At 39.9% G+C, this 25,516-nt stretch overlaps 1 protein-coding gene across 10 annotated transcripts in view; it reads left to right on the forward strand.

Annotated features, from left to right (window-relative positions):
• LOC137102546 (neurexin-3b) overlaps positions 1-25,516 on the forward strand; it is a 268,103-nt gene that overhangs the window by 96,228 nt on the left and 146,359 nt on the right. For 6 of the 10 annotated variants that reach the window (XR_010911241.1, XM_067482174.1, XM_067482173.1 and 3 more), the window contains 9 exons: positions 10,618-10,821; positions 12,460-12,486; positions 14,091-14,210; positions 14,694-14,806; positions 15,556-15,824; positions 16,108-16,298; positions 16,992-17,165; positions 17,995-18,021; positions 20,674-20,793. Coding sequence is in view for 8 of the 10 variants with exons in the window: in XM_067482174.1 (XP_067338275.1) it covers positions 10,618-10,821; positions 12,460-12,486; positions 14,091-14,210; positions 14,694-14,806; positions 15,556-15,824; positions 16,108-16,298; positions 16,992-17,165; positions 17,995-18,021; positions 20,674-20,793 (1,245 nt within the window). In the remaining 2 variants the exon portion in view is untranslated. The remainder of the gene's footprint in view (positions 1-10,617; positions 10,822-12,459; positions 12,487-14,090; positions 14,211-14,693; positions 14,807-15,555; positions 15,825-16,107; positions 16,299-16,991; positions 17,166-17,994; positions 18,022-20,673; positions 20,794-25,516) is intronic. The other 4 variants (XR_010911242.1, XM_067482176.1, XM_067482178.1 and 1 more) reach the window with 1 other exon arrangement.

Below are 25,516 nucleotides of genomic sequence, written 5' to 3' on the forward strand. Positions count from 1 at the left end.
TTGAGACATTTTACCATTTCATGGAAAATATTTGATCATTTTGAATTTAATTGCAGCAGCGCATCTCAAAAATTTTAAAAGACGTGCAACAAAAGGCTGGAAAAGTAATTGCCATTAATCAGAAACAAATGGAGGAGTATTTAACAACTAATTAGGTTCATTGGCAACAGGTCAGTAACATGACAGGGTAGCATTTCAGACAGGCAGAGCTTTTTGAATGTTAAGATGAGCAAAGGTTTGCCAATGTGTGACAAACTGTATAAAAATTGTGGTATAATTTCAGACAAATGTTCCTCAGCGTAAAATTGTGAAGACTTTAAAGATCCTACCATCTACAGCATATAATATCATCATAAAACTAGAGTCAGGAGGAATCTCTGTGCACAAGGGAGAAGGCCGAAGGTCAAAACTGGATGTGCGTGATCTTGAAAACAGGTATTATTCTCGACAGGACATCACTACATGGGCTCAGAAACATAAGAATTAGGACAAACCCCACTTTAAAACATTTAACACTCACTGTGCGAAGGAGCTATATGCGAACACGATCCAGAAACGCCGCTTTGTTCTCTGGGCCAAAGCTCATTTAAAATGGTCTGAGGCAAAATGGAAAACTGTTTTTGTGGTCAGATGAATCATAACTTTGAAATTGTTTTTGGAAACCATGGACACTGTTTCCTGTGAACTAAACATGCAGCTTGTTATCAGCAGACAGCTCAAAACCGTGCATCTCTGATGGTGTGGGGGGGGGATTAGTGCCTATGGTGTGGGCAGCTTACACATCTGGAAAGGCTCCATCAATGCTGAAAAGTACAAAGAGGTTTTAGAGCAACATATGCTCCCATCCAGACAACATCTCTTTCAGAGAAGGCCTTGCTTATTTCAGCAAGACAATGCAAACCACATACTACATCCATCACAACAGCATGGCTTCGCAGGAGAAGAGTCTGGGTGCTGAACTGGCCTGGCTGCAGTCCAGACCTTTCACCAATAGAAAACATCTGGTGCATCATAAAACAAACAACCCACCAACAAAGGCCCAGGACAGTTGAGAAGCTAGAATCCTGCATCAGACAAGAATGAGACAACATTCCTCAGCTAAAACTTCACCAACTGGTCTCCTCACTTCCCAGACATTTACAGACAGTTGTTAAAAGAAGAGGGGATGATACACAATAGTAAACTTCACCCTGTTTAAAATTTAAGTTTTTTTTTTAAGATGTGTTGCCGCCATCAATTTCAAAATGAGCTAATATTTTCCATGAAATGGTAAAATTTCTCAGTGTCAACATCTGGTATTTTGTTTATGTTTTACTGTCAATAAAATATGGGAGGGTGAGATTTGCAAATCAATGCATTGTGCTTTTATTTACATTTTACACATATTCCAAACTTTTTTGGAATCAGGGTTGTATTTGTACAAGCCGCCCCCAAGCACTTTTATTTTTAATACTGTTAGAAAATCATAAATTGATTACTTACTTTTACTTAGTTAGAAATGTCACAGTAGTACGTTTACTACTAGAACTGGTACTTTTGCTAGAGTGCACTTTCCATTTGTGTATTTGTATTTCTACATAAGTACAGTTTTTGAGTACTTCCTCCACCACTGGTTGCAGGTTCATGTATAGCCACAGAACTACAGAAGAGGTATTGCTTGGTGGATTTTGCTCTGAAATAGATTCATCCCACTTTTACTGTCCTCTTGTTTTTTTCCTCTCCATTTGCTGAAATGATAGTTTTGCAGAGAGATGGTTCCTAAAATTTTTAATTCATGTGGATACCAGGTGTGCTAATTTCCCCTAAACTCATGCAGAAGAAAAACAGAGTGAAATGCCCTTTCTTCACCTACTGAGGAGATTTGAGTTGCCTTCCATTAAAGATGGCGTTTCCTGCCTCCGGCGCCAGAAGAGAGACTCGTGGTGAGCTGACAGTCGTCCTCCTGCTGGAACAGTATGCCAGTACTTCCTGATGCAGCTCCACAGATTCGTACAGTGTGAGAAAAGGCCGAGGTAGCAGTGGATGGTTGGAGAGAAATGAGTACACACTGTTGAATTGCTGAAAATGTCAGAGAGGCAGAGGTAGAGAGACGGAGATTTGTTTGACAATGTTTACCCAGGAGAGGAACAGATCCTCCTGCACTTTAAAAACGATCTGTTCATTTCCGTTTTTTCGCTGCTTAGAACATTATGCTGTTGCTCCCTAATCCCCAATTGTAATTAAATGTGTGCTTTGGTGCTGTGCTGGGTTATGTAAACCTTGACTCTCATTGTGGCAGTTTATGCAGAAGAGAAAGGTTAGAAATGTGCTGCATCCATCTTCCCCTGCTCTCAGATTCTTCTGTCTCATTTCATTCTCTTTCTTGTTTCTGCTCTCTCCAACACACACTACCACGCAAACGCTCCCTCTTCCTCCTTTATGGTTTTTCCACTCAGTCTTGCACACATACTCACACACCGCAAGTGAGCTATAGAGACAGCGAGAGAGTGAAAGAGAACACACTGAGGAAATCAAGCCTTCAGTGTTCGGCCATCTGAGAAATTGACAAGTCTCCAAACCTCGCACAGCAGCAGGCAGCAGGTTTCCCAGAGAGACAGATTTTGAGGATTAAAAAAAAAAGAAAAAAAAAAAGAAAATACAGAATACTACGTTTGTGGGGATTGTACCTTACTATCTTACGGGTTTACAGTAGTATTTGTATTTGCATTAAAATAAAAACATGAGTTATCAACAGACACTTTGGTACTTGTTTTTGCCACTTTTTGTGACACTGACATTATGTGCTTTTCCAGGTTTGCATTAACCTGGTACTTATAAAGTTACTCAGTCCTGCCTTCTTTAACCTGTTCGCACTGGTGTTTCCAGTTTTTGATGTGATTTATTTTTTCGTCCCATTTCTTTCTTTCTCGATATTTTCCCTACGCTTCATGTATTTATTAGTCTAAACTCCACCCTACACATCTTTTACCAAGTCAAACGAGAAGCTGAGCTCAACAGCAGCTGACTGTCTTTGCCTTTGCTGCCCCCCGATGGTGCTGTGGCTCACCGCTTTTATGTATATTCTGCGTGTTTGTCTCTCTGTCTGTATGAATTTATGTGAGTTTTTTGTCTGTAGCGATGAGGGGCCAAGGGATAGTCCTGCGTTTGTTTAAAAATGTTAAAGTTCATTTTGCTAAAGCTAAACCTAGGCTGGTGCGTGGCCATTGTGTCAGTCAGAGCAGTGAGTGATGACAAGAAACATTTTCTGTTTCATTTGTTGAGCAAGTAGCTGGAAATGAGGTGGCATGAACGAAAAAAACCAAAGGAAAAGCAGAAAAACTGCCGTCTCTTCTGTTTCCTACTCTAGCTATATGTTGAAGCTCATCATTTACAATGATACCATTCATCTTACAGCTTTACACATAATGTATTTGCTAAATGGAGATCACCTAATCTCAAGCATGTCTGAAATTCCCTTTTGTATTTTCCATTTTCTCAAAACACATCAAACACAGTACCCTTAGGTAAAAATACATTTGCTGATGTATCTTTATCCACTCTTGCCAGATGCAAAAAAAACAAAGCAAAAACCAGATTGCACAGTCAAATTGGGAAAACTCAGAAAGGGCAAAACCATAAATCAAACGTACTTTATCAACACATTGTCCCAGCAGGAACAGCAGCCCTGCAGTAAACACAGTCTCTTTTTTTTTTTTTTTTACTGAGTTTACAGTAAGCTTCCAGGTTATTATAATAATAATGATAAATGTTGTGAGAAATGGTCATTCTGCCCTTTTTCTCTGGTAACTTCTCCTGCTTCTTATGCCACTTTTTGAACAGGGCACTTCTAGTCTTCATTTTTGCCTTTATGTATTTACCTTTTATATAAGCTTCCCTGTCCTCCAGATGACCATTGTTGGCCTTAAGTGAGCCTCTAATCATTTCATTTGCCCTTCTGTTTGGCTCAAGTGCTACTCTGATCTGAAGGCTAATTGTACTCTTAGCCTAGATGTCCCAAATTTACACACTCACACACAGTAGAGGTGTTATTTTATTTTTTCACTCTTACCTCTTACAGAGTCTGTTCACACCAATGGCTAATGCAGAGATACATTTTATAAATTCGTACATTTTTGTATATACATGTATGTTTTTTTTATTTTTTATTACACACACTGACCCGGGTGTGAGCATATGTGTAGCTACTCACTACTCAAGCAGGAGGTTTACACCCATAAATCACCACAAACTGCCATTAATCATGATTTCAACATCCTTCAGGTCAAATACCACCGCTTGGCTTTCCATAATCCATCTTATGGTGGTGTAAGCTACCAGACGGGCTGTTGAGGAACGCCATTCCATGACTTTTACCAGCGGTGCATTTAAGCCAAAAACACCACGGGAATGATTACGTCACTGTGATTATCTGGCTTAAAATACAGCAACAATAGTACAGTATGATGTCCATTACAAAATCATACTTGAAATTTAATGCGCACAGGCTTGTTTCAATACCGATTATATCTGTCACGCTGATAAAGCTCTATGGATTTACCTCATCCCTGTGTAAAGCCTATTCAATATGTCTGATGCACAAAACCGCTTACTGTTTCATATTGATGCTACACTACTTGTGATTTTTGATAGTCTGATAAAGTCATCTTGGCCTGCTTAGGTTGAGCGTGGCACAGTGTTTAGTAATCCCAGTGAGTGTACTGACCTCTTCCAGAGTTTTATGGTTTTGAAGAGGACATCATTCCTCAAAATCCTTAGGATGTGCTATTTCCTGTATCTAGGTTAAGATAGAGCGTTGTGTTTTACATCATAGGGGCTTTTTTGTCCCCATCACAAGAACAAGTTGGCAAAAAAAATGAGAAAAAAAACTAGTTCATAATGAACGCAGAAGGCACGTGTTTGTGACCATTTATATTTTTTATTTGTTCTTCAATAAAGCTCTATTCAGTATTCAACAATAAGAACCACATATTTACTATGTGTGTAGCTCCTTCAGTCTAGCAGATTTAAAATCATGATATCCATGAGTGAAGATGCTGCAGCTTTGCACCCTGGTACATGAATAAGCAGCTATGCAGTGTTATCAGTTGTTGATTTACTAGCTAATTCAGGCTGTTTACCTGGTGTGACAAGGTTTAGCACTAGGGTTAACCTGCTTATGTAATGTGTGAACACGTTCAAGTCAAAATAAAGGGGGTTCTGTTGTTTAATCAGTGTAACATTAACAACAATATTCAACTGCCTAAAATGTCTTAAAATGTAAATTTTGTGCAAAGCACATTTTAATGGAGCAAGCTGCATTTAGAGCAGCAGGCAGCAAAAACGTCCAATAAACTGTCCATGTGATAGCTAGCACTGCTTGCATCCACAGACTAGAGAGGGAACAAATAACCTGCTAAAGAGCCAGATATTTCCCTCAGGAACCAGAGACCTAAGCAGAAGAGGATAATAACTTTTAAATTAATCAGGTACCTCCAAATCCACATCAGCGCTAATGTTGGATGTGTAAACAAACATGTTCGCCAACTCGTTACCGTTAAGAAGGTATAGAAGAATCATTTGTTTTAAGGTTCTTCTGCTAGACAAGTGGCAACAACACATGTTATTGCATATTATTTTCATACAAAATAAAACTGCCTAAGAATGCAGTGCAATGGGAAAACACATTTCTGACATCGACAGATTTACAGTACAACTTGCAAAATGTATTTAAGGTACAATACACAACTTTTTTCAATTAGTTTTTACTTTACAAAGCTTCTATCGAAACACATGGATCACCATGAAACTGTTTTCGAATGGTGTCACGATGTTCAAAGTGTGTGAGCGAATGCCTGTAACTTCTGTCAGACAATTAAGTATCTCACAAATTGTGGTTTCATAAAGATGACTAACTCGAGCGCTGGGCAGAGTATGTTGGAGTGCAGCAGTGCATAGCGAAGCAGGGAAAGCGAGGACTGATTTCAAGTCTCATTCTATCAATAGCTTAGAGTTACAATATGTAACTAAAGATGTTTGGCACGAAACTTGAAACCAATCCATAGCCCAGCCCTTCCTCTTTCTGCTACCCTGAGCTATGACTACTAAAATGTAATCTCTAATGTATAGCTTTTTTGTGTTGCTCTATGTTTTGAGTGTTTTTTTTGGTATGGATTATTTAAAATGGAGTATGTCTTTAACAGAACAGTGTCGTTTCGTGGGATAATGTTGGTCGACCTAACCGTCCTGTGTTGTAGTTGTTATTTGAATGTGTGTGTATGTGTGTGTCTTTGAGTGAATGTCTCCCAAGTGAATCACATGATGAGGATTACTGTGGATAACGTCCACGGCCAAGAGCCTCTTCTGTTGAGTGCAGACATTTTACTGCCTTGGTGTGTATGCAAAGAGGGCACGAACACTAAATACATATACACGCTGACAAAAAGAACACAAAGGCACACATAGTGCCCGTGAGATTCTTTATCGATGTCCTTATCCTTGCTGTCAGGATGAGGATATGATGTTTGAACTTTAAAGATTTTTGACAGCCGCTGCTAAAATGCGTGTGTTGGTGTGCATCTGTGTACTGTATGTGTGTGGCAGAAGACTTGACAGGCATTCACACGAAACGGCACAGTGACAGCCGAGGCTCTTGTTGCTTTGTTTATCAAAACAAAGACTTGTCACTCTGTTCGGCAAAAAAAGATTAGATAATCCTACACAGTTACAGCCAAGGCAAGTAAATAATGGGAGCACTGAGAGAGGAAAAATGGAGAGAAAGGAAACAGATTTCAGGGCTTGAACAGGACTAAAGTGTGTGTGTGTGTGTTTATGTATTCTGAAGAAATGTGACTAGCATACTCCCTCCTCTATACCTTGAATATTTGTGAAGCTTTTCACTTAATAACTTTCCTCCTCCTCCATCTTCTGCTTCAATTGGACTGGTAATTATGGATGTGTATTTGAGGCTTGCTGAAAAACACACAACGTGCGCGCACACACACACGCGGCCATGCAGACTGACAAGTAGCAGCTTAATTACCATCTGAAATAACATCCTTATTGCGGCTGATAACTCTCTTAACAGAACAGCACATACTTTAGCTGCAACTGTGCCACCGTGTTTTGTGTGTGTGTGTGTGTGTGTGTGTGTGTGTGTGTGTTTGTGTGTGTGTGTGTATAGGTTTCATAGCTGTTGTGCTGTGCATCCTTACAACTTTAAACACACACACACACTGTATTTGCATGGAGTGCAGTCACCTGCAGGATCTTGCTGAGACCCATTATTAGCTTTGCATTGAAAACGAATGACTATAATCACTGTACCATTCTTCACTTTTTGCCTGACATTTACTTATGAACAAATGTAGAGCGGTGTTCAGTTTAGCTGCTTTCACATCTTGACAGCTTTCATATCGCTTTAGGAACATGCAGGACACCATGAAGTACTCTAACATGCAATTATACCTAAGCTAGCAAGCTGCTGAAAACTTGACTCAGTAAAAATAATATCTTAACATTTAATATTAATTAATGTTTTTGTCACAAGCTGCAAATACAATATACACAGTAAGTCTTATCCAAGCCCTTTTGCTCCGGGACGTTGAGTCGACGAGTGATTTTTTTAAATAAAAGGGTGCGAAACAAAACAAAACGCACACAAAAAAGTAAACAGTAAACCAATCTGAGGGGAACTGAAGAGTCAGGTGCTAATATTGTATGGATTTGTCTTCTTGCACATTCAACGTAATGGACAGTATACTGATCTCGGTTCAAGCAGTTTTGCAGGATCTTAGATTTGTTTAAACATTCATGTAGAGGGTGTTTTGTAAGGCTAAGTTAAGCTGTTAGTTACCAACCAAAGAAGCGTGTCACTTTGAATCTTTGTAAGAACAGTGTGCTCAGTACCGCAGAGCTGTAGGCAGTCTACCAGCATGAACCTAGAAAGGAGGACACTGCTGAAGGGAATTAAGTGACTGACCAACACAGCCAGCTGCTGTGTTTGTGTCTGTGCTCTAGTATTCGTAACAATGACTAAGTAAAAATTGTTATTTTTTAAATCCTATTTATTTATCATTTGTACATTTGTACCTAATGAAGTGGCCAGTGAAAGAGTGAGTGTGTGTGTGTGTGTACGTGTGTGTCTGTGTCACTACTGTTTAAGCCGGACATTTTCACCCAAAGCCTTGTGTCTAATCTACTTTTTTGTCTTTGTGGTAATAAATACTTTATTGTTGTTCTCTTTTTCTGTGTTAAATGTGCACAAATACTTTAGTCATCTCCTTCCTCTTATAAATGACCCCCTCAAAGTGGATATCATTTTAATAAATTCTGCATTTTCAGAAAGAGACATACAGTGGAAATAAAGTACATCCGACTTCAAAAACATTAAATTACAAGACATCCAGCTAAGATTATTTGGTGACAGTCAGACATGGCATGGGCCAATCTGCTCATAAAATGGGTGCACTCACAAAAATGGCTACTATAAAACTGAATGTTGCTTAAACAAGCCAAAGTATAGAGTGTTTTCTATGGCTAAGGTGGTGAGAAAGGATTTTATGCAGATTTCTGTTTCATTTTATTTTGTTTTTAAACCGCACTGAACAACACAATGATTGACAGTAAATGTAATCATCCAAGAGAAATCAAAAGAAAGTCATATAATAGTGTGAGATGTTGTTTTAGTTTGTCTTCGTTTACCTTAGTCTCCACAGCCAATGCATTTCACATCGGCTTCAGCTGTACTCACACGGAAGATGATGAACATGGTAAACGTTATTTCTGATAACACGTTAGCATTTACCTTGCAAGTGTGTTAGAATTCTTAACGTAGCATTAACTCCATGCTTAAAGTGCAGCTTTACAGAGCTGAGGATTTGGCTGGACAGTACATACTGTCGGTTTTCCCCCTTTTTAGGGAGGCATCCCTATTATTTTCAAAGGGCGTGTGGAATACTTCCACCACTGGCATGCTACTGATGTTTTCTGCCATCTGTTGTCCTCCGGTGGTTTCAAGTGAGGTGAAAATGAGAATTATTTGTGTAATAATTGGTGTTATTGAGGTGACCACACATAAGTCCACAGTCAAATTCTCAATGCTACACACAGAGTTTTACTCAGGGTGCTCTGCCAAGCCCGCTTAAACTCCAGTGTGGACATCACAGCTAGTTTTCCAGGCTATTTTCCTGTCCTTGCTTGTCTCTTGAGTTTTCGGAGCTGTAGATTGACTCACCGTTATTTTTTTTTTCTTTTCCTTTTAGTGTGACTCATGAATCTGACCTGGCTCACAGATCAATATATGCCTCAGCCAGTTAGGGGACTTGTCTGTAGACTGGCTAGGGTTCATGCATGTGTGAATGTGGGACCGTTTTTGTTTTTTTTTTAGTGTAAGAGACAGAGAAGAAGGGAGTCTGTGCAGTTTGAAATTGAGTAGAAGAATAGTGAGCCAAGGTTTCATTATCCTCCAGGCAACTGTACCCACACAGTCAACAGCTTGTTCATAGAATAGATTTTTACAACAGCCCTAAAAGCAACAAAGATGAATGAGGGATTTTTACTGCAGTGCACTGCTAGGTATGATGAATGGTTCAGTGATCCCATACTGATTATACATACTGTGCATTTTGCATGAATTTTGACATGTAAATGAGGAAACATCCAGTCGTCCCTATAATGCATGTGTATTAACCTGAAAATGGCACTTCATTCAGTAGCAGCACATAGTATGTCACATGTGGCATTGCATCCTTTGCAGGCACAGTACAATGTCTCTCTTGCGAGATGCTCCCAAACCGCTCACCTACACCCTCAGCATTTCCCTAGACACAGCCAAATAGTGGTGCACTTTTGAGGCCACAGGGCTATTTTTTTCTTTTAAAAGCTGAGGTGTCAAAACAGGTATTTCATGGTTGGATACCCTTTTTAATCTGTCTCTCCCCACACGAGGCTGCCAGTCTGCTGACAGTCTGCTTTGCCACACTTTCCTTGGACTCATAATAAGGGACCTGAATAGTCCAGCCCTGCAGTATTGGAGTAACCTCCATGATGTATGTGCTCCTATTGTCTCTACGTGGCTACAAGACAAGTTGTGTTGTTCACTGTGTAAAGACAAATGTTTTATAAGGCTTTGGAGTTCAGTTGTATTTGCCTATTACACACTGATTCTACATTTCCAAACAAGATTTCACTATTACAGTAAAGACACCAGGGAACATCGATAAAAAGGAGTTGCCAGGGAGAGGAGGAAGTAGTATAATGATTTAATTTTCTGCACTCTGAGCAGTGTGTGTGTGTGTATGCCTCAGCCTGAGCTCTCAGACACTTGCCTGTCACATGATGGATGATAATGTATGTCAACAACCAGGCCTGTAGGACATACATGTGTCTTTCCCATTGATAAAATATAGGTATTGTGCATTCTCAGCTTCCCTTTACCAAATGTATGTGTGTGTTTGCGTCTTTATCTTATCAGAAAATGGTAAACCATCTGTTGAAATAATAATAATAATAATAATAGGAGCCATTACTTTTTCATTTAAACATGAAAATGGAAATCGCCACTTCCCCACAGTTTTCCTAACAAATAACAGATATTTAAAGACCCTTAATTTCTATACATACTTTCTCTTGTTCTCACAGAGGCTTCTATCCTGTCCTACGACGGCAGCATGTACATGAAAGTCATGATGCCAAATGTCATGCACACTGAAGCTGAAGACGTCTCCCTCCGCTTTATGTCCCAGCGGGCATTTGGCCTGCTCATGGCCGCCACGTCTCGCGAGTCGGCAGACACGCTGAGGCTTGAGCTGGATAGCGGAAGAGTCAAACTGACGGTCAACCTAGGTATCGTATAAACCGCCCCTATTGGCTCACCTCCCGTCGAGTTGGACGGGAGGACCTATTGCTTTTGTGTTTCCTATGTTTGGTTTATTTTCTTTATAGTGCGGACCTGATAACACATACTAAACCAGTTTTTGTAGTTTGTCGTGGTAATTGCATGTATTGTTTCGACCTGCCTGGATTGAACATTTCTCTGCCTTGATGCATAGATGTCTGTGTAGATATTTTTATCCATCAACCTAACAAATAACAGAGTTATCCATGATCTCCAGCACATCTTTTGAACACATCATAGATAATTTTATTCATTATCATTATTGTGTGCGTATATGTTTTTCTAAAGACACATTATTTTGCTATTTTGAATTTCTGTAGTATTGTCCTCACACACCTCACATATGCATTATTTTCAAATAGCAAAACATTTTGGTATACTCTGCCATCAATTCAGAATGGCAGGTAAGCATTTGTACATTTAAAGATGTACTGCTGGTAAGCGTTCTTATCATGTGGGTCTGTCCCCGTGGTCTTTTTTTTTTTTTTTTTTTTTTCTTTCCTCATGATAGCAGGTCATGTTTCTCTTTGTCCATTAGTTATTATTAGTTAGTAGTTATTATTAGGTCTAGCTGGCATCTCCCATGCCTTGTTCATAGATGGCACTCACCCCTTCAAAGGCCCCGAGCCTGCGACCCGTCTGGCAAACAGCCTGATGTCACAGCAACCAGTGCACCGGCAGATGGTGGCATGAGTGGTACATTTAAGTAGAGTGCAGGTCTTTATACCACTGAGCCTAGACTAGAAACTTAAACCGACACATATGGATACGTACAAAATAACTGAATGCAACTCACCCATTATAGAATACAGTGTACTTAATACTACAGCTGTTGCACACTGAATAATCTGTAGTTGATAGTTCACATTTTTGATGTGCAGTTTACCTATAAATTGTTTTTAATAATGTGAAAACCTATAACTGTGCATACAGTTTTATTTTTAATATATTACTTAGGAGCCTCTTAACAGGAAGGTCTGTAGGCCTCTGCATGGTGTTGGTGCTGCTTGGCTCGAGGCTGTTTGCTCCCACTTTTCTGTTGCGGTTGACGGCACATGACCACCCTGGTCACATGGATTCTAACCAGCACCTGCCAAACACAGCTTGATGCCCTCCCTTGATGGAGTTTGCAGTAAGACCCTAAGGATTAAAAAGAAATAATACAAAATTGTTGGATTTCACAATATGTACAAGGCTACTAATACACTATTTTGGCTCCAGTTGCTGGGTTGCAGAATCGATGTGGCCATTCAGTTGCAAGCGACCATTTTAAAATTTACTATTCAACATGTAGCCAAATTCCATGGTGTGTTTTAGGAAAATAACAGTGATGAGCCTATCAGGATACTTGTAATATGATGTAAGAGCACTTTTACTCACTGTAACATTATAACATTTTCCAGTATTAGCAATAATACTGTAATGTTGAGTTCAAGTAATGTTGACCAATAGCCAATCAGGCTAAAATGGTCGCCGGCATCATGTGGCCGTCCCCGGAAGGTGGCTTTTCTTGCTCTTGGATGTCTGCAGCTGTAACCTTGAAGGATGCGATTTCATCTGTCACTTATTCTCCCCTCCCCATCTAGACTGTGTCAGGATAAACTGTAACACCAGTAAGTCAACATTCTTCTTCTGCAGCCTTCTTCCATCAGTCAATGTTTGATTATAGCTTGTGTGCCAGATGTAAGAGAAGTAATGTTTGAATGCAAGGAACTGATAAGAGGATTTCTTAGATAAGAGGGGAAGGAAGCAATAGCTAGAGATCAAAGTTATGCAAATTCAAGTTAATGTACTCTATATATTTTAAATGGACCATTTCTCAAATTAATGCAGGCAACTAGTTCTTAATCTTTCCCTTTATGCCTATAGCTACTTACTGAACATTTGCACCTTGAGACTCTGGGCTATATTGTTTTCCCAATTACCCTGTAATATATTGCTGCGTTTCTCTCTTACTGTGTTTTCTTGCCTTCCTTATTTTAATATATTCAGCACTTCAGTTCTAAATAGGTCTATAATGTGATATAGACAAGGTGTTAGCAGACATGCTCTTACTCATGGAAAGGACTCTTGTTGTTTTTCACAGCCTTCTAGAGAACCTGTGATTAGGAGAGAGGAAAAAAAACGTTGAAAGGGTGTGTGTGTGTGTGTGTGTTTCTTTATGAAAGATTGTAGATCCTCTCTCCAACTAATTAAGTTGATAGTTGTCACAGCAAGTAATCATGAAGTATACTGTAATCATCCAATACACATACAAATACAGTACATACATAAATAGACATGCTGCAATAGGCTTGTCATTAATTTAGGGTTGTACTGTGTTATTGGAAATGAAGAACTTTCAAACTTTTATTAATCTTCCTGGATACACAGTGTCAAGTGCAAGTTTTATTGTAGCAACATCAATCAAATTAAAAGTTTCATCCTGAGTTCCTAAAAATCAGACTACACACACACACACACACACACACACACACACACACACTATACCACACGCCATTCCACTAACCATATGTCCTTCCTCTGCACACATGGGATTAAAGGGTTCACAGTAGGGAAAAAAGAATCGTTTGCTCACCAAATCAATACAGTAATTCAAGTTACGAGATCCCTGGCTGATTAGGATTTAAAACCTTGGCTCATTATTATTCAGCAGAGGTATTGCATGAGCAGCTTGGCCCATTGGCTAAACTCAGCGGGCTGGACTGCCCTCTACTGGTTAGTTCCATGAATGACTTAACTTTACCAAATTTCTACTTTCGACTCCTGCTGCTTTGCTATGATTGCTTTTAGTAGCTAATCTACCTCTTTGATCAAATGTATACATCATTCTGATTAGAGTCAATGTTCACTTTCACAGTATCCTTTAAAACAGTGATGTGAAGAAAAAAGGGCAAGTCAGTTATAAGCATTATAAAATACCTGAATTGTTAGTCGATTCTGAGTCCTTGTATGAGTAACAGCAAGTTTATTTTCTTTTACTTGCTATTGGATGTGTTGTTTTCCTCTCGTCAAATCCAAACCAAATCTTTGTTTTGGACGTAATCTCAAAGTGATTATCCTATACTGTGAAAATATGGTGGGAAACATATATTGGTTGAAAAGTATTTTTTTGGTCCTTTATTTCTACTCTGTTTTGTTTTTGTCCAGAAAACAAAGATTTGGTTTGTGCTTGTGGCTCCCCCTTCCCTTGACTAATAAACACTCCTTTTCAAAGGCAAAGGTCCCGAGGTTCTTTATGCTGGACAAAAACTCAACGACAATGAGTGGCACTCGGTACGAGTGGTCCGCCGCGGTAAAAACTTGAAACTCACTGTGGATGACGACATGGCTGAAGGTATTTCTCCTGTGAAACCTTTTCCCAGTGCCTTTCACAGTTTGCATGATTTTAGTGATTATGTGATTTTAATCTTGTTTTGTTTCTTGTTGTATTGATGCTATTTAATGATTTAGCCAAGTAAAATTGAATAAAGGTAGCAATGCTGACTTTTCAGTAGAAACATCATGACTATGAAATTGTAAAACCTACTTTTAAAAATCTAAATAGGAATATTTGTTTGGAATGTGTATTATAAATATATTGTAATGTTGGGAAAGCATTGATTTACTGTTAATTAAAATAATACGCTGATAAAATAATAACACTGATTGAAACATTGACAAAGGCAATCAGAATTTGTCAATGTTGTTGCTAGCTTTTACTTGACTGTTAGCATCTGACACAAACTCCTGTTGGCTAAAGGTTAGGTTGCAGTATCCTTTCTCCTCTTCAATTCCATCACCCCTTGGCCTCTTCTTTCTTCTCCATCCTCCAACTCAGGTCAGATGGCAGGAGATCACACCCGTCTGGAGTTCAGTAACGTGGAGACGGGGATTTTGACAGAGAAACGTTTTGTCTCTTCCACTCCCTCCTCTTTTATAGGGCATCTTCAGGTATGAATTAAATTGCACGAGAAGTGAGAATTGTTTGTGTGAAGGTGTCCTAATTTTTAAAGAGCTGGTATAGCTCTTTAAAACAAACAACATGAGCTGTAGGGTGAAATAAGGTGATGGCAGTGGCCTCCTCCAAAGTGTTTTTAAGTTATTTAAAGTTTGTAATCTCCTATCTCCAAAGCTAGCAGCCTTAAAGACATTCCCACTGTCACATCACACGCAGGATACGGGAGGATAAACCCACCCTCCCTGCCCAGAGCTATGCTGAGGGTTTACAAAAGGGTTCAGAGAATGAGCTTCTGTAGGCAGTTTGCATTGCAGCCACATGTAGAGCGAGGCAGAACGGTTACGGGGTTAGTGCATTTTAACTACCTAAAAAACTTAAAATGAACAATATAGTTCAGTTACTCAGCTAAAGATACACAATGCTGAAGTATGTTACCTTCCTCCAGCTACATTTAAAAAAATACTGTTAGTTTGTAAGGATTCTTAGACGTGAACCTACTGTTCTGAAACATCCCTCTGAGATCTTAATTACACATATACGTATGTTTAAAATATGTTCAATATTACTGCATTTTACATGATAAATTAGTCAGTTGGTCAAAAAGCACTAATATCCAAGCTGTTTGAATGAAAGGTGCAGTAATAACAAACAAATATCCTTTGTGTTGTACTTTAACATGTTGAAAGTGTGTCTCACAATTTACAGTATTTATGACATTATCTCACAACAACTATCCCCACAGAGCCTGATGTTCAATGGGATGCAGTACATCGACATGTGCAAGAACGGGGACATCGACTCGTGCGAGCTTAATGCTCGTTTCGGCATGCGCTTTATCATTGCGGACCCTGTGACCTTCAAAACCAAGGGCAGCTACCTGGGCTTGGCCACTCTGCAGGCCTATACCACAATGCACCTTTTCTTTCAGTTTAAAAGCACGTCGCCCGATGGTTTCATCATCTTCAACAGTGGGGATGGAAATGACTTCATTGCTGTGGAACTGGTCAAAGGGTGAGTGATGGTGACACAGTGGTAATGTTTTTTTTTTTTCTGTGGGTGTTTTTTAAAGCAGTGCTTAGAGGATTATTAATTTATCATTCCTGTCATTGTTGTTGTGCAGAGATCTTTTTTTTTTTTTTTTAATCGGCAACATTAGTTTAGGAACAGCGTGAGGTGACTCTGGAAGTTTCTCCATTAAAATGAATCAGTCTGGGAAGGATATAAAGACACACGCTTACAAATATACATTTACAAACCACGCTGTGTTTTATTTTGTGTGTTTCTCCTCTACCAGGTTTATCCACTATGTTTTCGACCTGGGGAATGGGCCAAGTCTGTTAAAGGGCAACAGTGATAACCCACTGAATGATAACCAGTGGCATAACGTAGTCATTACGCGAGACGCTTCCAACACACACACACTGAAGGTGGATTCAAAATCTGTCACCCAGAATGTCAACGGAGCCAAGAATCTTGACCTAAAAGGTACCACATCAGCAAAGCGCTAACTTTTTGTCTGAACCCACCTATGGAGTGTGTTGTTCTTTATTTTATCCATGGGCAGAAAAGAACAAAAAGACTTTTTGACAACTTACAGTTGTAGATCAAGTCTTACAATCGAGCCCCTCCCCCTGAACTCAGTTTGGTGAATCTCAACAATTAGCAAATGTCGCAGAAAATCGTAAGATTAGTTTTGGATAAGACTATGAAAATGTTTTTGCATTAAAATATTAAACCTTTTGACTTTTTCCCAATTCTGGTAATCACTAATGTCCCCGTTGCATGGGTGGTGACGGGCTGTTCTTTTTAACAGCATGACACGGGGAAGATTGATTCTTCAAACACTGTGTATCGTTTCTAAGGAAAAATCTGTCTCAAAAAGATTATTGCCCATCATTTTAAAGATTCAGTTCTACCCCAGTTACACATTTTGTTAGTTCCTGATGAGAAATGATGTTATAATTAAAATGTCATTTCATCCAAGGTTCAATCAACACATTTTTTTTTTAGTTTGAGGTAATTATTTTTTCCACACTCCTGTTCCTTTTCGGTTTACTTAATTAATTCCATTTCGTGTTTTTGACTTTATTGAAATACCCCCAAAACAAACATAATATCTGTTGACTTTGTCTATCTTACAATTCATTCACATGCTCGCTTCCCTTCCTCCTCCTTCAGGTGACCTCTTCATCGGAGGTCTGGGACCCAACATGTACCAGAACCTACCAAAGCTGGTGGTTTCCCGGGAGGGCTTCCAGGGCTGCCTGGCCTCAGTTGACCTCAACGGCCGGCTGCCAGACCTCATCAACGATGCCCTTTTCCGCAGCGGGCAGATTGAGCGTGGCTGTGAAGGTACAGATGGCCTGTAGCGTAGAAGAATCATGACCTGCCGCATGAGATTTATTAGACCAATTAGGTAGTTCTTCACTAGCCCTGAAAGCCATTTGGAGGAAATGTTAATCCTAGTTATTTTCTTTGCCTACACCTTTTCCACACATTTGTCACATTATAGGAGGAAATTTGTCATTCAGTTTCTGTAAAAATTGCTTCTTTTCTGTTAATACATTTTATTATAACTGGAAAGACTAAATATAAATGACAAAATTGACTAAATCAGAGCAGAACCAAATCTATTTCAATTGTGAATTAACTTTTGTTGTTCAACCACAGTTTTTTTCACCTTTGTTACTTCTCCCTTTCCAATCGCTAAAATTGCCATTTTAATACAAACCAGATTATTGCTACTACAGAGTACAAATGCACCGCTGATCTGGTATTGGATATATTATCATATTTGACTCATTAGCAAAGCTTATTCTAAATTATTACATTTTCCTAATGTAAATGTAAGTTTATGAAGATATGTGACAGTTTTGTGTTTGTGGCACAGGCCTCAGTGTAGCTCCTCTAGATGGCAGCGTAAGATTATGATATGTTGAAACATACACCGCAGCATTCATGAGCATTACAGTTAGCTATTATATTTAAAGCCAAAAATACCTAAACAGACTGTATTATTAAAAAAATTGCACTATGTAGGATCTCAGCCTATGCTGGCAAGTCAGTAAGTTATGTTGCTCTCTGCATAAGAACACTAACAATGCTGGTCCCCCACTAACCTTTACTCTTGTTTTCCGCTCTGCTCTGTTCTGTTTGTTATTTTCTTTTTGCGCTAACAAAGTTGGTTTCACCAAAGCCGACCTGCAAGGTAGAGGGTTAAACTCAGCCTCTCGGAGGCCTGCTCACCTGAAAGTATGCTGTGTGCAATGTATCGTGGGTGTCACCATGGCAATAATGTCTCCCCTGGTGCCGCAGAGGTCGCTTACTCTCTGAAAAGAAACAGAAATACAAAGAGGAAAAGAAAAAGACCACTGGCAGGCAGAACAACTGTTAAGCAGAAAAAAAGTTTATTGTGCAGTGACTGCATTTTTCATACACACTGTTGTAGTCACATTTGATTCTACACATTGAAATGTATAAAACAATTTGATGAAGCATGTTTCCTTCTCTGCTAACCAGTGGGCTTTTGTATGTGGAGGGACATATTTGTTAAAGCACAGTATAAGTTAGACGAGTAAATACGAACCCCATTTTCAGTGAAGGTTGGACACTGTCAAAGACAAAAAAAACTTTTTTGATTGTAAACAGTACAAAGACAGTGTGGAATTTCATTGTTTTTTTGAAAAATATAGGCTCATTTTGGATTTCATGCCCGCAATGCGTCTCAAAAGAGTTGGGACAGGGACAATTAAAGACTGGAAAGATTGTCTAAAGCTAATAAAACATGTGGTGGAACATTACCAAGGTTAGTGATGTGTTAGATGTGTATAGTCTTGACTTTATTATGTAAAGGGTCTTGATGACTTGTGAATTGGCACAATGTAAATCAAGTTGAATTGAATTGAATCAACTTACAACAGGTCAGTAACATGATTTAGTACAACCATTCCCAACAATGAAAAACTGCATCTTCAATTACTGGACCAGAACATTTCCTAGTGTAAAATTTGGAGTTCATTCATCTACGGTTTATAATATCATTAAACATTCAGCAAATCCAAAGGAATCTCTTTGGGGACAGGACAAGGCCAAAACAAATTAAACAGTGGTTCTTTTTCGGTCCTCAGGCAGCACTGCATTCTTTAGTGGTAATCACTGCGTGGGCAATGAAACACCTCTGAAAACCGTTGTAAGTGAACCGCATCAGAACAGTAGCAGAACTCACTACAGCCTCCCAACTTTCCTGGAAATGGGGATTGTTGATCAGGTCTTCTAAATGACACTAACACATGTACATGTCAGTCATGTACTGTGGATAGTCTAGAAACAGAAGAAGAGGGACTGTGTTCTTGTATGAAAATACCAGCTGTGACACAATACAGGCTGGCGTAGACAGCAGAAAGAGGCTGTCACAGCACATCCAAGCACCATCAGTGTGCTGCTGATGTATCAGCCCTTTCTTTCTGTGTGTCTGTTATTTTTTTCTCTCAAAAACTCATCATGTTTGCTACTCCGCTCAGATAAGTGTTTTTCAGAGAGCAAGCAGCTTCCTGCTGCGACATTCAAACACGGGAATCCTCCGTTGCTTGCACTGCCAAACGAGCACCGATGTGTGCATACAAACATAAGATTCAGACTGATACAATATAGAAATACACGAACGAGCCCAGTGGCGGGGGACGGGGGGGCTGGTTGACTGCCATAACTGTACATTACACAGTAAATGCACTTTCAGCCGGCAAACATCAAATGTCTTCTTCTCTTCACATTGTCTTGAACGAGACAATTGCTTTTAAACACTGTTTACTTGCATTTGTCTGCCATTTATTTAATTTGACTTTTTTTTTTTGCTTTAAATGTTCTTATGTGGTTATCAGAGAGGTTTCAGCACAGGTTTTCCCCTTGTGTCTGTCTTCGATGGGGAATTGTTTATCTTGTTATCAATGCTGTGCGCTTCTCCTTATCTACATTCCCTCTCAGTATAAGTATTCAAAAGTAAGAGCTATGTGTGGTGTAGAGGAATAGCAAACACACATCCAGTTTGACTTTGAATACCCTCCTCAACTCCTGCCTGACTGAAGTGCATACACGAGGATATGCACAACGTGTTCTCGAGTGCTCTTTGCGTTTCTGTTCTCCTCTTTGCTCTTCATGAATTCTGTCTGTTTAGTGTGTCTAGTGTTCACTGTCTTTGCAGTGAAAAGATATTGGGGGGGAAATACTGCTGGGCCACGTTTTGTAATTTTTTAAATGGGTATTGTGTAATAGAGTTTTTATCTGTGAGTCATTTGTTAAAAGGTTCTTTTTTTATGTCTTGCCTTGCTTGTTCACTGAGGGAATGCAGCTTTCTAAGTTTTACTCTGATAAAACTTTCTGGAAACATGTTGGAATGATACAAGTTGCATGCAAATCCACCTGCACACACTGTCAAACACAAGGAAGTTAACAGACATTGACAGTGTCATCACATGAGCCCATCTGGGGTCCGATTCATCAGCAGTACAGTAACATGTCTCATATGTAGATTAGACCTTAAACAATATCCTCCAGCAATATCTGTACTAAGAAATCCAGAGGAGATGCAGTTGCTCTCTCTGCTTAAGAAAACCAGGCACTTCTGCTTGGGCTGCCACTTTACCCAGCATGAAACCCTAGACTGTTTGAATGTGTTGTCCTCCAGGCCAGGCTCCCTGTGGTGGCACTGTTTGGTCCTCGATCTGCTGTCTATCTGTCTCTCTAGAGTGCATTTCTTCTGCATGGAACCTGCATTGTTAGATCTCAGCAGTAGCTCTTATTGTTGCTTGACTGTGCACCTGTGCTATCTCTTTCTTTTTCCTCTTCCCCCCCGGATGGTGTTCAGGCCCAAGTACAACCTGCCAGGAGGACTCGTGTGCCAACATGGGTGTGTGCATCCAGCAGTGGGAGAACTTCACTTGTGACTGCTCTATGACGTCGTATACGGGGACTCACTGCAACGACCGTGAGTACTGCTGAATTTAAGATTTACCTCTATTTGCTTTGTATGCGTATCGAAAGAGCACTCGGGTGATGTCATTTGTTACATATAGCCTGTGTTACCAACTGTGGGAATAGAATTTAAAAAATACTGCCATTTACCAGCATGGGTGAGCCTAACAAAATTAAACCTGCGTGATGGAAACTGTGGGATATGCTGTTTTGTAGCTTCTTGTGTACTGGGCAGTAAAAATCTAAACAGATATCACCCTGTTCTGCACGTCCTCCTGCTGAACCCTTTTACAGCAGTGTCACATCCTTGACTTAAAGACTGTTTCACTCATTCTTATTAAGTCTTTGTCCAATTTGCTCTATGAAATGGATGCTAAAAGCTTCATGTGAACTTTACAAAGAGCAGCTGAGAGACGCTGGCAATTATTCTTGTGCTTTTGATGCGGTGCAGACAGTTGGTTGTAGCTCGGTGTCCTGAGCTTTCATGTACTTAGCTTCAGAGTGAGCAGCCATGACTGATTATGTGTAAAATATCCACTTCTGCCTCAATCACCTCTTTATAAACGCCTTTTAAATAGCTTTTGCAAAAGTGGAAGTGTGAGTTTGAGAGTTTGAGTGGGTGTGTGTTTGTGTGTGTGTGTGCACTTTGTGTGATGACGGGGGACTTCCCCTCAGTAATCACGGTTGGCGGTCTTTCATTTAGTGGTTAATAGTGAGGGCATACTGCTGCTGGGCCAGACTAATGAGGTGGTAGAGGCTGTTAAGTGAGCGGCTCTTAGTGAGTGCTGGCATCCCCTAATCATCCAGACCTTTCTGACATTAGACCCGGATATATAACTTTGTATCTCTCCAATCCCAATTCTTCTGTAATTTTTTTTTTTTTTTTTTTAAGCCTCTCGTTTTATTACTCTGCAAAATGCAACCGTTTCCATGCAAGGTGAGTAATCGACTCAGGTTCTCACTCGGTGATGAGAGCTGTGTGTTTATGTGTTAATTAGTGATGAAAAATCCTCATTAACTCACCTAGTCCTGCCTGGGATGACTTAAAGGGATTTTTCATGGATTTCATATTGACACAGACATATTACTTCTTGAAGCACGAGAGCTTAGATAGTAACTTATTTCATCTGAATGACATTGCAAGTTTAAGTCTCAGTTCTCCTGTAGCTGGTTTTGGAAATAGATGTTCACTAATATTGACCGGACTGTCCAAGCGTATAATAGCATTCTTAAGTGAGCAGTATGGCTCTGAATGGGAATTCTGGAGTTGATTTTTTTCATTTTTCTTTTGGTACTTTTTCAGGCAATGTTGTTTCATTTCCTCTGCTAGAAGCAAGGAAATAAATAAAGAAAAGTGAAAACTGATAAAGGAGCCAAGTCAGTCAATAGATAGTTCGGTAGGGAACGCTTCGCAGGAGTTTACATTTTAGAAAATCCACACAAAAAGTCAACATGACACTGTCTGCCCAAGATAAGGGGTCTCGTTTGCTTCTCTCGGACTTACCCAATTTTCTGATGTTGACTCTGTTGACAAACCATGTCCCTGTGAGGTTTCAGGAGCTCGTCAGTGCAGTCACACAACACCAGGTGGCAGTAAATCCATTAGGAGGCTCGCACACTGGCCCCTCTGCACTGGGAGAAAATGAGATGCAATCCCCCGAGCATGAAATCAGCTTTCCTGTTATTTTCCTCCACTGCTTGGCTTCTTGTACTTCTTTCTCTCTTTAGCTGTCCCCCCTTTCCCCACTACAAATCCACAGCCCATCCAAATTCTATAGTTATAGATCATAGAGAGAATATTGTGCGTTGTCTAATAAACAATGCAAAATCCAATGTAGTACAACACAATCATATTGCCAACAATTTCATTGTTCGATTGAGGTAGCTTTTATAAAAATGAAATCAGTCAGCACAGTCTTTGCCTTGTGCTTGCGTGTGTGCTCTGTGACTGGCTTTTATTCAGTGAGCACAGCGCTGAGCGAGAGTTTCTAATTAACAGTGTGGGAGTGGAGCTTCTCCCTCTGTTTCTCTCAGTCTCTCCCTCTCTGATAGCTGGCAGCAAATATCAGTAATTGTCTGCTTCTCTGACTCCGTCTCTAACCATTGTCCAAATGAAGAAACTTGAACAAAGTAAAGCTCTAGATAGCAGAGAAAAAAGGAACCTCAGCGGGCAACTATCTGTGCTCCTTCCATTTATTTTTGTGTATCCCTGCAGCCTGCATTTTCTGACTGCACACCTTTACTTATGGGAACAAGACACAAAGGAAATTTGCAGAGCTCTTTGCACCATGCAGGCCGTTCTCTGAGCCACTTGGACAATCTGGAGGTACATGACGTGCCCAGCGCTGCTTAAAAACAGGGGCAGGGGGTGGAGGGTTGGACTCTTTTTATAGCATTTTCATCCTGCTTGGTTCTGGCTCACTGCTTTTGTCATGCTCATCTCTCTCTCCCTGTCGTCTCATATCCATCCTCCTGTTTTTTTCTCCTCTCCTCTCCTCTCCTCTCCCTGTTAGCTTCTATGAATACTACAGAGTTTCATTTAAATCCAAGGACATGGAAGCTGTAGGCAAAGCAAGAAAAACAGCGGACACTCCTCTTCCACATCTAGAGCAATTACTCAACTTACATAATAGAATTATCTCTGCAAAGGTCGCTGCATTGTTCCACAGTCAGTAACATGGTAAACAAACAGAGAGAGTGGAGTGGGGAGAGGGAGGCTGAAGCAGGCAATGGAAAACTGTTTGTCAGTTTGATGCTGACATCAGTAATTGCATAGATAGATTTAGTGATAAATTTATCTGACAGTGTGATGATCCCAACAAACCCCCAGCTCCTGCTTAACCCAGTGTCTTTAATTTACTTTTCAAGGCATGCTCAGAGGGCTGTAACCATATCTGGCTAACTGCTTACATAAATGACAACACAGCATCAGCATTGCTTCCTTCACTATTTAAAAGAAAATAATCATGGCATTTGCCTCTTAGTCATTTCTTTCCCACTCGTTGGAGTGAGGAGGAAAAAAAAAACACAAACAAGGTGGGGGGGTTGAGGAACAAGCTGTGTCTTCTCTGGTCTGCAATGTTCCACTGTTTGTAGAATCAACAGTAATAACAGCAGTATTTTCTCTCTATTGACTGATATTCCTGCTTGACAGTATTAAACCTTGGGGGTGGAGGCAGCGACATAATGGCGCTATTCACTTTGACATTACGTCAATGATGAGTGACGGTTTAGAATAAAGCCAATGAACACAAACACATGCGCATGCTGCTGGTAGATACGAGGTGGTATCTATAGACACCCCCTCATACATATTCTCTTTGGAGCACTGAGTAATTAAACCTGCTGTCTCTGTAAATGAGATTAGCTGAAGCTGGCTGGCATTGGCCAACATGTGCTAAACAGGACTTAACTAGCTAAACCACACACCCCCAGGAACCATGGAGCTTGCCCTTGTCTGGCACTGGTGTAGCAGTGGGACTGCTCACAGAAAACTTTTTTAGCCAGTGATTGCAACTGATACAAATATTTATATGGAAAGGAAAACAATGGGTCTACAGATTCTCGGCTTTCTCCTTGCTAAAGCATGTCGAAAGTTTTCGTACAGAATGTGGAAGTGCATTTTGGTTAAAGAGGGCTTATACAGTAAGTAGAGCATAGAAATATGAGAACATTTGTCTATAAATATCACAGGTAGATAAGAAATGGGTCAAAAGTGTCCCGTAGTGAATGGTTGGTCCTCAGGGCACAACCTATCCCAAAAGCACACTCTAAAAATCATATCCCTCTATTTGTTCCAGAAGTCGGGTTGATCATAACATCAGAAATACCCTATGGACAGAGGTATCACGTGATCTTATGGCTTGGAACAGTTGCTTGAAGATTTGACAGCTGCCCTCAGTAGCTTTGGAACATGCTCCTGTTGTGTCCAAGTGGCTCGAGGAAAAGTCTTAACTGTCCATCGCCAATCGAGTAGAATTCCCACTCACATACAGTACACAAGAGCATGCAAACATATGTCTCTCCAACATTTATGGTCTCTTTCCATCACTTTTACAGTCCTCTTCATTGTCTTATGATGTCTGTATTAGAGCCAGAGCTGCATGTCCAGCCCTTAGGGAGGGTTTAACGAGCTGCCCCACTATTGGTTGATCAGGCTAATGATGCTTGCTCAGCACTGCCTTATGTCACTGTGAAAAGACTGGATGTCGCTTGTGTCAATTGATGTGTCACCACCGTGCTCAGATCCACTCCAGATGCAAGAAAAATGAAGCAAAATAGGTAAAAAAAGATAGTAGGGAAGACTGAAAAATATTGTCATACGTCATTCTTGTATTTATATCTGAGCCCTTATTTCCTGGTTGTTGTCTTAAAGCTGCACGAAAGTATTTTGATATTAACAACAGATCATGTGACAAAAGTTGTCACACGCAATCACAAAACTACAGTGTGTTGTCAGCTGTCAGTGTTCCACTAATGCCTTTAGCTGTTTTGGTCTTATTAAATGTACCATGGTGGATTTACTTATGAACCAATAAAATGGTTGGGGTTTAAAATTACTTGTGACTACAAAAATAATTAATAAGAGCTTTTAAATATTGATTTCTCAATCTCAATCAAGCTGGACTGGACGTGTTCTGAGTCTGGCTCTAGAAACATTGGATTAATATTGATCTTATCATCTCACTTTGTTTCTCAAAATGTTGTGCTATTAATTTCACACAGAAGAAGATGAA

Source organism: Channa argus, chromosome 17, assembly GCF_033026475.1.
Source record: "Channa argus isolate prfri chromosome 17, Channa argus male v1.0, whole genome shotgun sequence".
Classification (NCBI taxonomy): domain Eukaryota; kingdom Metazoa; phylum Chordata; class Actinopteri; order Anabantiformes; family Channidae; genus Channa; species Channa argus.